Source organism: Antrostomus carolinensis, unplaced genomic scaffold (assembly GCF_000700745.2).
Source record: "Antrostomus carolinensis isolate BGI_N321 unplaced genomic scaffold, ASM70074v2 scaffold17314, whole genome shotgun sequence".
NCBI classification, from domain to species: domain Eukaryota; kingdom Metazoa; phylum Chordata; class Aves; order Caprimulgiformes; family Caprimulgidae; genus Antrostomus; species Antrostomus carolinensis.
In genome coordinates this window covers 4,401-18,358 of record NW_010308860.1, presented here as the reverse complement: position 1 = coordinate 18,358, position 13,958 = coordinate 4,401, and the positions used below count along the sequence as shown (strand labels likewise).

Sequence of the window (13,958 nt, the reverse complement as noted above, 5' to 3'; positions counted from 1 at the left end):
TCATCTTCTGTGGCCCAGCCATTCATTCTCTTGTCTGAGTTGCTTTAGTCTTCCATCACATTTCCTGTAATTTTAATTGTGGGTGGTTTTTAAAGGTATTTGGATGCAGAATGTTTCAGAAAGGCTTATGTGCTAAAGCAAAGAAAATGTCAAAACAAATCACTAGCAAATGAGATCATTGTAAACTGTAAAATGTGACAAATTGCTGTCACAGCCACTCTGTGTGTATAACTGCAAAGGCCTTTTTGGTGACAACTCCAAGGGCAGAGCTGAAGCAGGATGCACAGTCCCACTTGCACCTGATAGATTTTGACTTTGCACTTGACTGGTAACACAGTATTAGTGCTATACAAGCAGGTTCAGGAGTGTGTAATTTGAGAACCATACTTTGGAAAACTTACTGATGCCAAATCTCTCTTCTAACTCAGTAAGTGTCAAAAAAAGATGGTTCTGGGGAAGTTATTCCCTCCCACTTCCCCCCACCCCTCTTTAGAAGCAAGCAAGTAGAGTAATGTTTCAAATTGTTCTGTTTTTTGGAAGGTAGGTTCCTGCAGAGACCAATATATGTGTGTATGTACCTATGTGTATTTATTTTGCAGGAAGCTGAGGAAGGTTGCAGGTTGGAAAAAACAAATTCTTGATTAGCTTCTCTCTCTCAGATTATGTGAGAATGTACTGAGAGCACTCTTCCACTGTAGCAGAAGAAGAATGAGGCCAGGGAGAGTATCCTGTGTTGCAGTTGGACTGGGCAGCTGTGCAGCACCAGGCCTGGACTATAATATTTTATTCTCACGTTCATTTTCAAGAAATTATGTTGCCCTGGATACTGAAGGGTAGTACTGGCAGGGAAAATGGCAACAAAACAATCACTTCAGAGTATCTGCCACTGAGCTCCTCTAGGTGATTTAAAATTCAAGAATGCTAATAGGAATATCAACTGCACAAGGCTAAGGAATTAACATTAAGGCACACTGGACTAAAAGCAAGAGCCATGTAGGCTTCCCTCAGCCATCCATTTTTTTGCAGGAAACGCTATCATTCACAAGGTCTTTCTAATACAAAAGCTCCTTGGTGATACCTGCTGATTTGCTGTGGGGGTTACAGCAGCCTCAGATTTGCTGTTAGCAGCTGCATGTCCTTACTTGCTCCTGAGTCAGTCAGTCACATCTGCTTGAACTGTGCTGAGTGATGTGAAGTTAGCAGATCAAGATGTGAAGTTAGCAGGCTTTACTCCAGTGTCTGTGAATTGCTGTTTTCAGTGCAAGGGCGGTTATGCTAAGCCAAGCCAAGTGGACTACAAATTTCTGGCATTCCAAAGCATTCCAAGTTTCACTGTCTTTAAAAAGGACAGGTTTTCAGTGTTGTCAGACTGTTTTAGGAAGCTCTTTACCTGCTTTTAGCTAACCATTAAGTACATTACAAAAACAAGTTGAAAAAAATACCTCCACCAAACTGGTTGCACTAATTTTGAGGGGGTTTTTTCCCCCCCTGTAGATAATGAAGGAAAAGTATGAAAAGTGGCCATCTCTCTTGAGTGCAATGTTTGTGATTGGATGACATGTTATAGTTTTGCACCTGGCTTCACCACCCTCCATTCACCCCTCAAAAAATAGTCTGTGTTGCATTGTGGTGTGGGTTTGTTTTGTTTTGTTTTTAAATATGCCTGTAAGCCTTTTCCAGTGTATTATGTGTTTTCCAGCCACTGTAGAAGATTATGCTGCAGTGTACTGCCAAATGCTTTGGCTACCTCAGGTCAAACTAGTGGCAAGGTGTTTTGCTGCAATTAGCAGTCTGCCTGTTTGGTAAATATGTGGCTGGCATTTGGTTGCAAACCCAAGTGATGGGCTTTTAGAAAAAAAGAAAAAGAAAATAAAAACCAAACACACATAAAACCTGATCCTATAAAGTCTGATGCTGTAAAGTTAGAACAGAATATACAGGTGTCAGTGAGGTAGAGAAAAAGCAAGGGGTGTGAGGTACCGTTTCTCATGTTACAGTGATGTTAGGAAAGGTAGATTGAAGAAATGGGATTGGAATGTAACCATCTTTTGGCCTATAACATTATCTTTTGGTGGATGCTCATTGAGTTCTTGATGGAATTGCTCCTAGTGGTTAGTGTTGTCTTGCACCTACTTTTTTCTGCTGTACTTACTTTCCAGCCCAAGCTAGACTTACCTGATTTGCAGAGGCTGCCCTTCTGGGGTCCTTACTTAATATTATCGGTGTGGAGCAATTTACAACACATCTCAGACTATCATGTTTCATTTCGTTTGAGAGATGACATTTATAGTGTAAATGTGTTACTGGTTATCCAGAAACAGCTCTGTGGGAGCTCAGAATGTACTTCAGCTTCATGTTGTATACCCTATAGCAAGCATAGTGATACATTGCAACTATTTTTTTTGCTAAAGTCCTTACTTCTGACAAAAAATTTCACTGAGGATTATACCACCCCTTGACTTACATTTTTTTCCCTTTTTTTACACCAAAATAAGTTTCCTCTTTCCCACTTTGTTTTGCAAAAGGAATTAGAAGAGCTCATTGACAGCTTTTTACTTTCACCATGCAAAAGCCATTTTTTCCAATCCCAATCACATTTGTGTGGTTTTGGAGGCAAAATCTTTGTCACCTCGAGGATGTCCATGGCATCACTAGGTGCTTATAGAAAGCATGCTGTAATAAAGGAGATCAAAATATTTTTCATGAAAGCGTAGCATTTTGTGTTCTGAAAAATGACAATAAATAATTTCCCTGTGTCCCTCCCTCCTGTCTTTTAAGCCTTAATTTAGCAACTGCTGTTGAGTTAATAAGGGCTCAGTACATTCCTACTGCATTTAAGAGAACATTGTTACCTAAGAATTTGCTTTGCCTAACATTTAATCAAAAGTTCCACTCATTTAATGGGATAGTGCATTATGGTAAATGCAGAGAACGCTCTAAGGGTAGTGGACTCCCAGTGTGCGTACATCTGAAGTTAGGATCCTCTAATTACACAAACTACTTCATCAGCCTTTTTAATATTCTTCTGAGCGGTGAAGTGCTGTTATGGTGTTCTTGTTGATTTATTTTTTAAATACATAGTACCAAAATGCCATTGACTTCTAACGGAACAGTTTTTCACTATAACGTTACTAAATCAAAGCTGCTACTTGGTTAATTGTCTGAAGTGTCTTAGCCACGTGAACAAGTATTGTGAATGCTGTACTTGAGCATCTATATTCATGCCTTTTTTTTTTTTTTAATTGCCTGTTTTTAGTGGACCTGTTGGACCTGAACACAACAAGTGAAGTTTTCAAACAGCACAAGTTGAGTCAAAATGACCATCTGATTGGTGTACAGGATGTGATCAGCTGTCTCACTACCATCTACAGTGGACTTGAAGAGAAACATAAAGATATGGTGAATGTTCCTCTCTGTGTAGACATGTGTCTTAACTGGCTACTCAATGTATATGATAGGTAAGTAAAAATAAATAAATAAATAAATTATTCACAGTGTGTACTCTAGGAATTTAATGTAGCAAAGTATAAACCGTGGAGACAGACTTGGTGAGATTTGCATGTCACTTATCAAAAATGCTGGACTTAAATGACTGTTGTATATTTTTTCTGAGTTACTTTCTTGAGGAAATGTTCATGATAATAGAAAAATGATAAAGCCTTAAGAAGTTCTTTAATAAAAAGTCACATCTTTTGATAATTTTGACTCAGTAATGAAAGAGCAGTTGCTTGAAATTACATGTTTCTTAAGCTGTCCTGCTTAGATACACCGAATTAACATTACACTGCTTACCAAAGAAACATTGAAAGGGAACGTTTCAGGAAGTGTATATGTGAGCAGAGAACTGAATACCCTGCATTAGCTGTGTTCTTACTCTTAAGTGTTCCAAATTGCCCAGATTGTTTGCTATTCATACTGGATCCTATTTCTGCCACAGGTGGGGACAGTTTTGTTACCTAGTTTACACTTAGTTACTTGCATGCCATATTCCTGTCTGAGCTCCCTATCCTGAATCCTTTGTCGAGTGGTGGTTGTTTTGGTCTCAGCACTAAAGCATCTCTGATTCTGGAGGCCCAGCGGTGTCCTGATCATGGCTCAATTCCAGCATGTGCAGCTTCTGCCTTGTATCACTTCCGAGTGCTGGTGCTATGTGATCCACCTGCCCTCGTCCTGACTGCAAAGCTGTATTTCCCTGGTGGATTCCGAGTTTGTCTCAATAATGTTTTGGGATGCTTACAGTAAGAACTTGAGGGTTTATTTAAATGCACGTCTGCTATTTCCAGAGAGAGCACAGAGTCTCGGAGGACATGAAAAGGTCCACTCCAGCAGCCCCCTGTGGTTCTGTCCAGTCCTTTCTGAGTCCCCAGACACTTATTTCTTCTGCTGAATGTCGAACTCTGACCTCTCTGCCCTGCCCCACATTACATCAACCTGCATGACCTACAATCAATATGTTTTCATTTAGTTGTGCTTTTGAGTCATGAGTTTGTTGCTTATTTTTCTTAGTGGTGTTTACTATTCTCATCTCCCTTCTGTAGTAAAAACTGGGAAAAGACTTGGTCTCCATCAGCTTCTCTGTTCCCTATAATGTATCTCCTTACACTGCTTGAGCAAAGGCATTTCAGGGCCCTTCTGGGGCTGACAAAAGACATAGTAGTGCAATACATGGGGTGATCACTTCAGTGTGTCTAATTGAATATGTGTTTTAGTTCAGAGCTCTACAGAGAATTATGACTCAGAATTCCTAAGCTACATGAGGCTGGTTAGCAAATTTCTTTCCTTTCTCCCCATTAGAAGATGGAAATAGCAAAAGTATTTCTTGAGTAATGATAGGAATTCTTATACCTGGCTTTACAAAAGAGAGCTGTTACTTCTTGATATAGGTGTTATCTTCACTATATGCACTCACTTTATCAGTGCCAAATTTTAATAGTTCATAGCTTTTTGCTCTCCCACCCCCCAGAGGATTGCATGCCAGTAGTCCTATACTTTGTGGATAATTTATTTTATTTTATTTTGCTTTTAAATATTGTGGTAGGGGAGAGGGAAGGAGGGAACAGAGTACATATGACCATTTATCGTTTATGTGCTGACTACCTATTATGCTTTGGCATTTGAATATTACTATTTAATATTGTGACATTTCTGTTAGTTGTGCTCCTCATCATTACTGCTGGAAAATTGGAGAGCCCGTCAAATAATGACTGGGACTTCTTCCTGCAATTATTTTTATTTTGCAGAGCTCTGTATTGCAGATGAATAAACATACCACTTGCAAATAGAACAGTAGATCAAGTGGTTTGCTTGACTTAAATGTTATTGACTATTTAGAATAAGAGACTTAATAATGTCAGAGAATTTTTTTATAGTTACTGGTTGGGTTTTTTTTCAGATTGACCACAAATCCATTACATTTTCTTCAGCTTTCCTTTGCTTCCTAACTTCAGATAGAAGTCAGTTGTTTAATCTGTTCATATTTCAAATGCATGTAGTAAGCAACAAACCTTTCTTTCAATAACGTTTCCTCTTGCTCCCATTTCTCCTTGATTATTATGTTGAAAGCTTTAATGTAGATAATTCTTCAAGCTGATGAAAGACTTTAATCTTTATTCAAACTTTGAAAAATGGAGGATGAAGGTTTTGTGCAATAAAATTACCTTTTACAGTTAGTTTCCTTGTTCCTTTTTCAAATCCACTCTAGAAAAAAAAAAAAGCTGAAAGAACAGGCCCCAATTTTGAGCTTCCTTTTTTTTTTTTTTTTTTTTTAAATTGGCCTTCAGGAAAGAGATAATTTATGTCTTGGCATTTCCACTGTTTATTGCACTGATTTTATACATACAGAATGTTTCAAATCTTAAACTGCCTACAAAAAGCATCTGTTAGTTGCATACTATTAACCTGAGATTTAATTACTGATTCACAGATTGATGGCAAACTGGGTAGTTCTTCAGACTTGCCTACAGATGTCTTTGGCCCTTAAAAAGAACCAATTTATTTTTAGAAATAGTAGGCAAGTCTCTTGTGTTCTATTTTCTGACACATCAGGAATGATTCATTCTTCAAGCTGAGTAGTGGAGAGAAACATTAAATTTACTCAATGGCTTTTACTTCTTCAAGGACTCAAAGGTTGTTCCAGGCAGCAACATCTGCCCTGTAAACATTTTCCAAAGTTAAAGTTCCTTGTTTTGCTTACTCCAGAGATTTTTTTAAAAATGAAATTATAAATAAATGTTTGGATTTTACAATGAGAGTTGTGAAGGAAATTGTGCTATAAAATCATTTTTCCAGGCCTGTGTTTAAATAATCCAAAAGCAATAGCTGGTGGTTATTTTTCTGTCAAATTTGCTAAATTATCCAGAAGTGGTTTATATGAAATGGACTGATAGCTTTCAGTACTAATGGAATAACTCAACTTCCTTGAAATGAGTTGGTCTAGATATTTTAAAGCCTGCTATACATAATATAGAATACATGTACTAATTGTGGGTGATGACTCATAATTTCAATCAAAATTACCCAGTGTCCATAAAGAAACTTTTACATCCATTGTTTTTAAAGTCTTGCAACGTTAATCTGACTTCTTGTATTGAAACTTTTAAGTTTTCTTGATTTTTGTGGCAATAGGATACTTTTAATAATCTGTTCTCTTAAATTCAATTTCTTTGGTGCCTTAGTCTAAGAAGGGTATCTATAGTATTGCACATATGCTAACCTTTTCCATATGATCAAAGCTGTCATTCATGATCATTCTCTATGGCCCAGGCTTCCCTTGAAGAATTACAGCTTTGTTATTTATTGTTGCACTATACAGCTGGCAAATTCTAACACCAGGTTGGGTTAATATCCTAGGCCTTACCAGCATGTTAAGTTCAGCAAAATCTGAAGTTTTGGGAAGGATGAGAGACCCATTCAGTCAGCCTTAACATTATGCTCTGGCTTTGACAGAAATTTTCTGCTTGCACTCCAGTTGCGTTCCCTGTGTTGATGATAGCTGTCTTGATTAGTAGAGGACTCAGTGGGAGCAGCTTTGCAGGCTGTGACGGTACTAAGAAGCCCTCTAGGAAGGATATTCTCCTCTGTAGGGCAGCAAAATGATCTCCTTTGACTCCTCTGTGGTTGATCAAGGGGAGGCATCTGTGGAGACCTTCAGAGACCTACAAGGCTGCCTCCTGCTGCTGGGTTATGTAGGTAACCGATTGGTATTGACATTGGTAGTCCTTAACTGTAGTGTCAACATTGACCAGGCTTGAGAGCTCTCTGACAAAAGTCAGAACTGAAATGGGATCATCTTCTAACTGCTCTGGTTTTCCTTGCTAGTGCCTGAGGTTTTCATGCTGTTGTCCCCGACCCCTGGGGGGCAAAGGTTTACTCTGGACTTGATACTGCTTATCTTGTTTTCTGTAGATTTGCCAGTCATCCTTATTGTGTATGTCTGTTTGCAATCTCTTGTACTTAATCTTGTCCAATGCCTGGCAAATTTTGTTATCTGGCTAACTCCTGTGCGCAGCTGTGCTCACCACTGTTTGCCCCTTTGGCATTCATGTTGTTCACATCCTTAGGTAAAATGCTATACATTGTGTCTGGCTATGCCATTGCGATGCTACTGAATACTTGCATACCATTGTTAGAAACAATAGTTTTGTATGCTTATATTCAACAATCTAATATTAATTATATCCTGATTAGTACATTTATAATTTACAGGTGTCACAGGCTTCTTTTTTGACTATGGTGTAGACTGTGTGTGCCTGTCAAAAGAGTTTTGAGTCCTAACTCTGTATGAAGATGTTACTTAGAGAAAGGAGTAAAGTTTGCATATGACAATTGCATGATTATGGAACATTGTTTGAAAGTTTGCTAAATTTGTTTTCCTGGAAAAACATACCTTGAGATAACTTTATCCCTGCTTTAATATCTGTCACTAAATTTCCTAGGTGTTTGAGCAGAAAGAGAAGTGTTATTTTTAGGATTGAGCATGCTGTTTTGCAGCTGAGATGTTCCTGTGGCTGAGTAGTGTTTAACTATATTATGTGATTCCCAAGTGCTCCACACAGCTTGTGCCTGATGTAGTGAGGTCAGAATCACAGAATAGCAGGGGTTGAAAGGGACCTCAGAAGATCATCTAGTCCAACCCCCCTGCCAAAGCAAGTTGGTTCACCTACACCAGGTTGCACAGGAAAGTGTTCAGTTGAGTTTTGAACATCTCCAGAGATTGAGACTCCACAACCTCTCTGGGCAGCCTGTTCCAGTGCTCCGTCACCCTCACAGTAAAGGAATTTTTCCTTGAATTTGTCTGGAACTTCTGGTGTTCCAGTTTTTGCCCATTGCCCCTTGTCCTGTCACCAGCCACCAACAAAAAGAGCCCGGCCCCATCCATTTGGCCCCCACATTTCAGATATTTCTAGACATTGATAAGATCCCCTCTCAGTCTTCTCTTCTCAAGGCTGAGGAGTCCCAGCTCTCTCAGCTCTCCTTGTATGGCAGATGCTCCAGGCCCCTCATCATCTTTGTGGCCTCCACTGGACTCTCTCTAGAAGATCCCTGTCCCTCTTGAACTGAGGAGCCCAGAACTGGACACAGTACTCCAGATGTGGCCTCACCAGGGCAGAGTAGAGGGGGAGGAGAACCTTCCTTGACCTGCTGGCCACACTCTTTTTAATGCACCCCAGGATACTGTTGGCCTCCTTGGCCACAAGGGCACACTGCTGGCTCATGACCAACCTGCTGTCCACCAGCACATCCAGGTCCTTTTCCACAGAGCTCCTTTCCAGCAGGTCAACCCCCAACCTGTACTGGTGCATGCGGTTATTCCTCCCCAGGTGAAGGACTCTGCACTTGCTCTTGTTGAACCTCAACAGGTTCCTCTCTACCCAACTCTCCAGCCTGTCCAGGTCTCATTGAATGGCAGCACAGCCTTCTGGAATCATAGCTGTTTTGTTTGTTTGGAGTTCAGTTGTTACGGGATTTGCAAGGGAACTCACAAGGCGTGACTCACGTCTGTTGCCCATGTTATCTGTGCGTTATCTGTTCTTCCCTCCCTCTCCTGCGTCCTTTAATTCCTGTATCTCCTGTAGTGAGATAAGGGATAAAAGTATTCTCCCTTTCTCTTCTGATACTACAGCCATTCTATCTCACCCTTTTTTCCTTCATTTGCTTATGTTATTGGACAGTAGTGCCAGTCATTAGTTTTTATATATAAATCTCTGCAGCTGTGTTATTTCTCTGAAAGACCTGAATGGTTGCTCTTTGCTTGGATGGAGAGTCCAAACTTTGCAACAAAGTTGCATGTGCTCCATCCTCTCTACCTGTGCAACATGGTACCCTCCCTTGACCAAATGATCTAGTTGGCTGATTCCCCACTAAGCTAGTCCTCTCCTGTAGTATGTGCTTTCAGCACACTCTCTTACCATGCCTGGAAATAATGTGTACCTTTTCTTTTTGACACTTACTTTGGCAGGTTTTAAAGTTGCATTACTTCTAGGTTCTGTGCCACTTCCTGACTGACAGTGGATGAAGGTGCAAGAGGGGGATCATATCTGAGACATATTGGCCAGAGCTTGCCTGGTGCATATGTACAGACAACAGAATCAGCTACAAACCCAAGGATTTCTTTCTTTCCTCCTTCCCCTCATGTCTCTTTCCTCTCCCCTTCTGCACTAAAGCAATAAAATTCCCACTCGCCTGGGGAAGGAGAAGAATGTCAGCATCACACTATAAGGGCAATGAATCCTTAAACTTTGTATTGCTTGGGGTAAGAGGGCTCAGATATATCCAGAGGGACAAATGGGTTTTAGTAAACAAGAACAGTGCTTCTGAGAAGCAGCTGTAATGGTTTTGCAATTTTTTACTTGCAGATAGGTCAGAGGTCAATAATGTGCCATTTTTATACTGCCTTTCACTGTTGTATTGACCGAGAATGGATGAGTTTGCTCTAAAACAGGTTAATAGAGGTATAATCGTTCAGAGTTCCCTTCATCAAGATCAGAGTGAAAAATATCTGAGCTGCTTGAAGTAGTCTTATCAATTGATTTTTTAATGACAAGCATACTTGTATTGCTATAAAATGCATCTGAATAGTGTGCTGGCACTTAATTCTAAATACTTGACCCATAAATTCTGTATGAATTGAAGCATTAAAAAGGTTCTTGAACATTTCTATTGTAAGACTTTGATTTTCAGATGTTTGTACATACATCACAATTAGATGGTTGTGCTGCCATTCAGAGGGACCTTGACAGGCTGGAGGAAGGGGACAACAGGAACCTCATGAAGTTCAGTGAAGGGAAATGCCATTTCCCCACCCCCACCCCGAGGAGGAATAATCTCATACACCAGTACAGGCTGCGGGATGACTGGCTGGAATCAGCTTTGCAGGAAAGGCCCTGAAGGTCCTGGTGAACACCAAGCTGAACGTGAGCCAGCAACGTGCGCTTATGGCAAAGCATGCCAACAGTTTCCCAGGCTGCATTATGAAAAGATTTCCCAGTAGGTGTAGGGAGGTGATCCTTCCCCTCTACTCGGCACCAGTGAGGCACATCTGGAGTGCTGGGTCCAGTTCTGGGCTCCCCATGGACAAATTAGAGCAAGTCCAGTGAAGCGTACCACGAAGATGATTAAGGAGTATCTGATGTATCAGGAGAGGCTGAGAGAGCTGGGTCTTTTCAACCTGGAGAAGTCTCAGGGAGGATCTTATCAATGTGCATAAATACCTTAAGGGAGCAGCAGAGAAGATGGAGCTAGGGTCTTCTTAGTAGTGCCCAGTGACAGGACAAGAGGCAGTGGGCACAAACTGAAACACAGGAAATTCTATTTAAGCATATATGAAAAAGATTCTTTTAATGTGAGGGTGATCAACAGTGGCACAGGTTGCCCAGAGAAGCTGTGCTGCCTCCATCCTTGAAGACATTCAAAACCTGACTGGATACAATCCAGAGCAACATGTTCTACCTGACTGAGCAGAGGCATTGGTTTAGATGATCTCCAGAGGTCCCTTCCAACTTCAGTGGTTTTGTGACTCTCTAAGCTGGGAAAACTTAAACCATTGAACTGGAAGTGTCAATGATACAAAGACTATAGATTTGGAGGGGTTTTTTTTACTTGTATATATAATTTCAGTGCTAGTATTTAGCTATTTCCAAGAAAAAAGCTAGGGGGGAAATATGTTGCTCTTCAGAAAAGTGTAACATTGCAGGTTTTGACATTATTTTTTATAATTTATTGAGGAAATGCTTTTTGTGTAGAGGAAGCTTTTTGCACACTCCCTGTAACAATCTGCTGAAATCTGGAGAAGTTTGAAGTCTCCACATTTATGCCATGACCATGAAAGTTTTTCTGAATTTATGCCTTGAATAAACAAATGCTGTAGTCAATCCTGAGTGAAATTAAACCCAAATAAATTTGCTGCTTTGTACTTCCATTGAATACAAAGTTAAAACATAGACAAACCTACACAGGAAAGAATGACAAAAGAACTTTATCAAGGTTGCAAAATGAGCCATTTACACGTTAAGGTATGCCAGAATGATGTAGTGTCTGTAATTGAAAGAGGTAATTTGAAGCTAAGCTTGAATGTATAAAATAGGTGGCACTTTTATAACATTCTGGAAAATTGGGTCCTGATTTTCAAAGTAGGCAGTAAAAATAATGGACATTTTTTATTAATTTGGCAATAATTTCTCTGTACCTCTGTTGCAGCTTGTGGAATAGAGAAGATAATACTATCTAGTCTCACTAGATTAGGTGATGGTTGCATTAATATTTGTAAGGCACTTAGCTAATTTACTGAGAGCCCAGAAGTAAATTAATAATTTTGTATTCAGCACAACATCTGTGAAGTAAATCAGACAGCAGACCATATGTTGAATGGATAGGACAGAAAGAGATATCTAATAACCACTCGAGAAGTAATTAAAGGATATATTACTTCTGCATGACAGAATGAACCACAGTAATTTTTGGAGTTATATTAATTTTGGCATTGTCTTACTTGCTGGTAAAGGACCCAGCTAACCTTAAATGCAGGGATTTATGTATAATATATACAATTTAACTACTGTTATTAGGATTTGTTTGCCATGTCTCATCTAAAGACAAAGTGCATGGTGTTTTTTAGTGTTTGAAAGAAGGTATCATAAAATCTTTTAAGAATATGTTTCTGCACTTATCTTTTGAACTTTAAAATTTTCCTTTTTTATGTTCCCTGGTTTTATTGCTTTTGGTTTTATGGTTTTGAACAGTGCTTGTCTTGCAAGTTTAAAATCACTTCCTTTGGTACCCACTCATCTGTTCTCAAGTTGCTTAAGGTTTGATATGTGAGGTTTTTTGGATTTGGATGTTTTTTTTGGTGGTTTTTTGTTTTGTTTTGTTTTTTTCCAGGTTGGACAAGATGAGTCTGAAGTCACATTGCTTAAAAAGAACAACAGCTCTACAGCATTTAATTACTGCATGTTGACTGTTTATGTCCTGGTACACATGTATATCAGAGCATTTTAAACATAAAAGGAGACCTAATTAATGTTTACAAATATGTTAAGGGCGAATGTCAGGAGGATGGAGCCAGGCTCTTCTCAGTGATGCCCAATGGTAGGACAAGGAGCAATGGGTGTGAGCTGGAACACAGGAGGTTCCGCTTAAACTTGAGAAAAAACTTCTTTACAGTGAGGGTGACAGACACTGGAACAGGCTGCCCAGAGAGGTTGTGGAGTCTCCTTCTCTGGAGACATTCAAGACCCGCCTGGACGCCTTCCTGTGTAATTTCATTTAGGTTCCTGCTCCGGCAGGGGGATTGGACTAGATGATCTTTTGAGGTCCCTTCCAATCCCTAATATTCTGTGATTCTGTGATTCTGTGAAGTGAAAAAAAAATGAATTCATTAATGTGATATGAAAACTTGGTTTTATTTTGCAGTCCTTGGATTTTACACTGGGTAACAGGATTTCCTAGTGCATGTTCATGTAGTTTTTTCTGCGTATATCACATTATTAAATCATGTTGAGAGCTTCACAATGCTAAATATCTGCCCTTTAGAGCAATACGAAGTGTTTTGACATGTAACCACTTAGAAGATGAGATGAGCTTTTGTAAGGGAAGCATTTTTAATATGATTTGTGGTGTTAATTTGTTTTGAGATTTTAAGTATATTTGAAGTAGGACTCACCAATGACATTTTGAATAGACTTGATTTGGAATGAAATGAAATTAAACTGTATTAATTTGTCTTACCTTTATAATTTCAGTGGCCGAACTGGAAAAATTCGAGTGCAGTCCCTGAAAATTGGCTTGATGTCTCTTTCTAAGGGCCTCCTGGAAGAGAAGTACAGATGTAAGGAAGAATTTATTCTATAAAATGCTTATGTCATGTAATTTAAGTCATGTACAATAACAACACACATTGTAGCAAAATCTGTAGTAAAACATTTCTCATGCCTGTAGCAAGACAGTTTTCTTGCAAGTAAAATAGAATTGTTTTCATTATCATCAATAACAATGGAGAAAGTAGGATTTATATCCTGAATGGAAAGTATTGATGTCAACTATGCATCATCATAATGTGCAGCATTGTGCTCCCCAAAAACAAAGGAGAATGTAGCCATGTGGAAGCTAGAAAAGTATTCTGTTTGACTGATTCTGTTCTCTTTTTTTTTTTTTTTTTTTTTTGTGTGTGTGTGTAGGGTTTGTTTAGGGAAAAATCAAGCAAGTTGGTGTTGATTGACTCAGACTGATATGTCTGATAAAGCAAGGAAATACATCAAAATTCAGCAATTGTATTTTGTGGTCTATGAGAAAGTTCATCTGAACTCTGAAAATAGTTTTCCAGTATCTGTACTTCCTGATAGAATTGTGCAATGAAAGTTTAAAATATCTTGATTTAAGTAAACTCACAAGCTGGAGAAATACTAAGTGGTATAAAAGTATTTAACAAAAATAATTGCAGGAGCAGAAGAGAATTGAGTAACTTA

The 13,958-nt window shown here is 39.1% G+C and overlaps 1 protein-coding gene across 1 annotated transcript in view; it reads left to right on the top strand.

Annotated features, from left to right (window-relative positions):
- The window catches only part of LOC104523373 (utrophin-like), a gene marked incomplete at its 3' end in the record, with an annotated part of 16,336 nt that extends 3,015 nt beyond the window's left edge, over nucleotides 1-13,321 (top strand). Inside the window, exons 3-4 of the mRNA XM_010165924.2 lie at nucleotides 3,257-3,458; nucleotides 13,236-13,321. Of these exons, the coding sequence (XP_010164226.2) occupies nucleotides 3,257-3,458; nucleotides 13,236-13,321 (288 nt within the window). The remainder of the gene's footprint in view (nucleotides 1-3,256; nucleotides 3,459-13,235) is intronic.
- Between the last annotated feature and the right edge of the window lie 637 nt (nucleotides 13,322-13,958).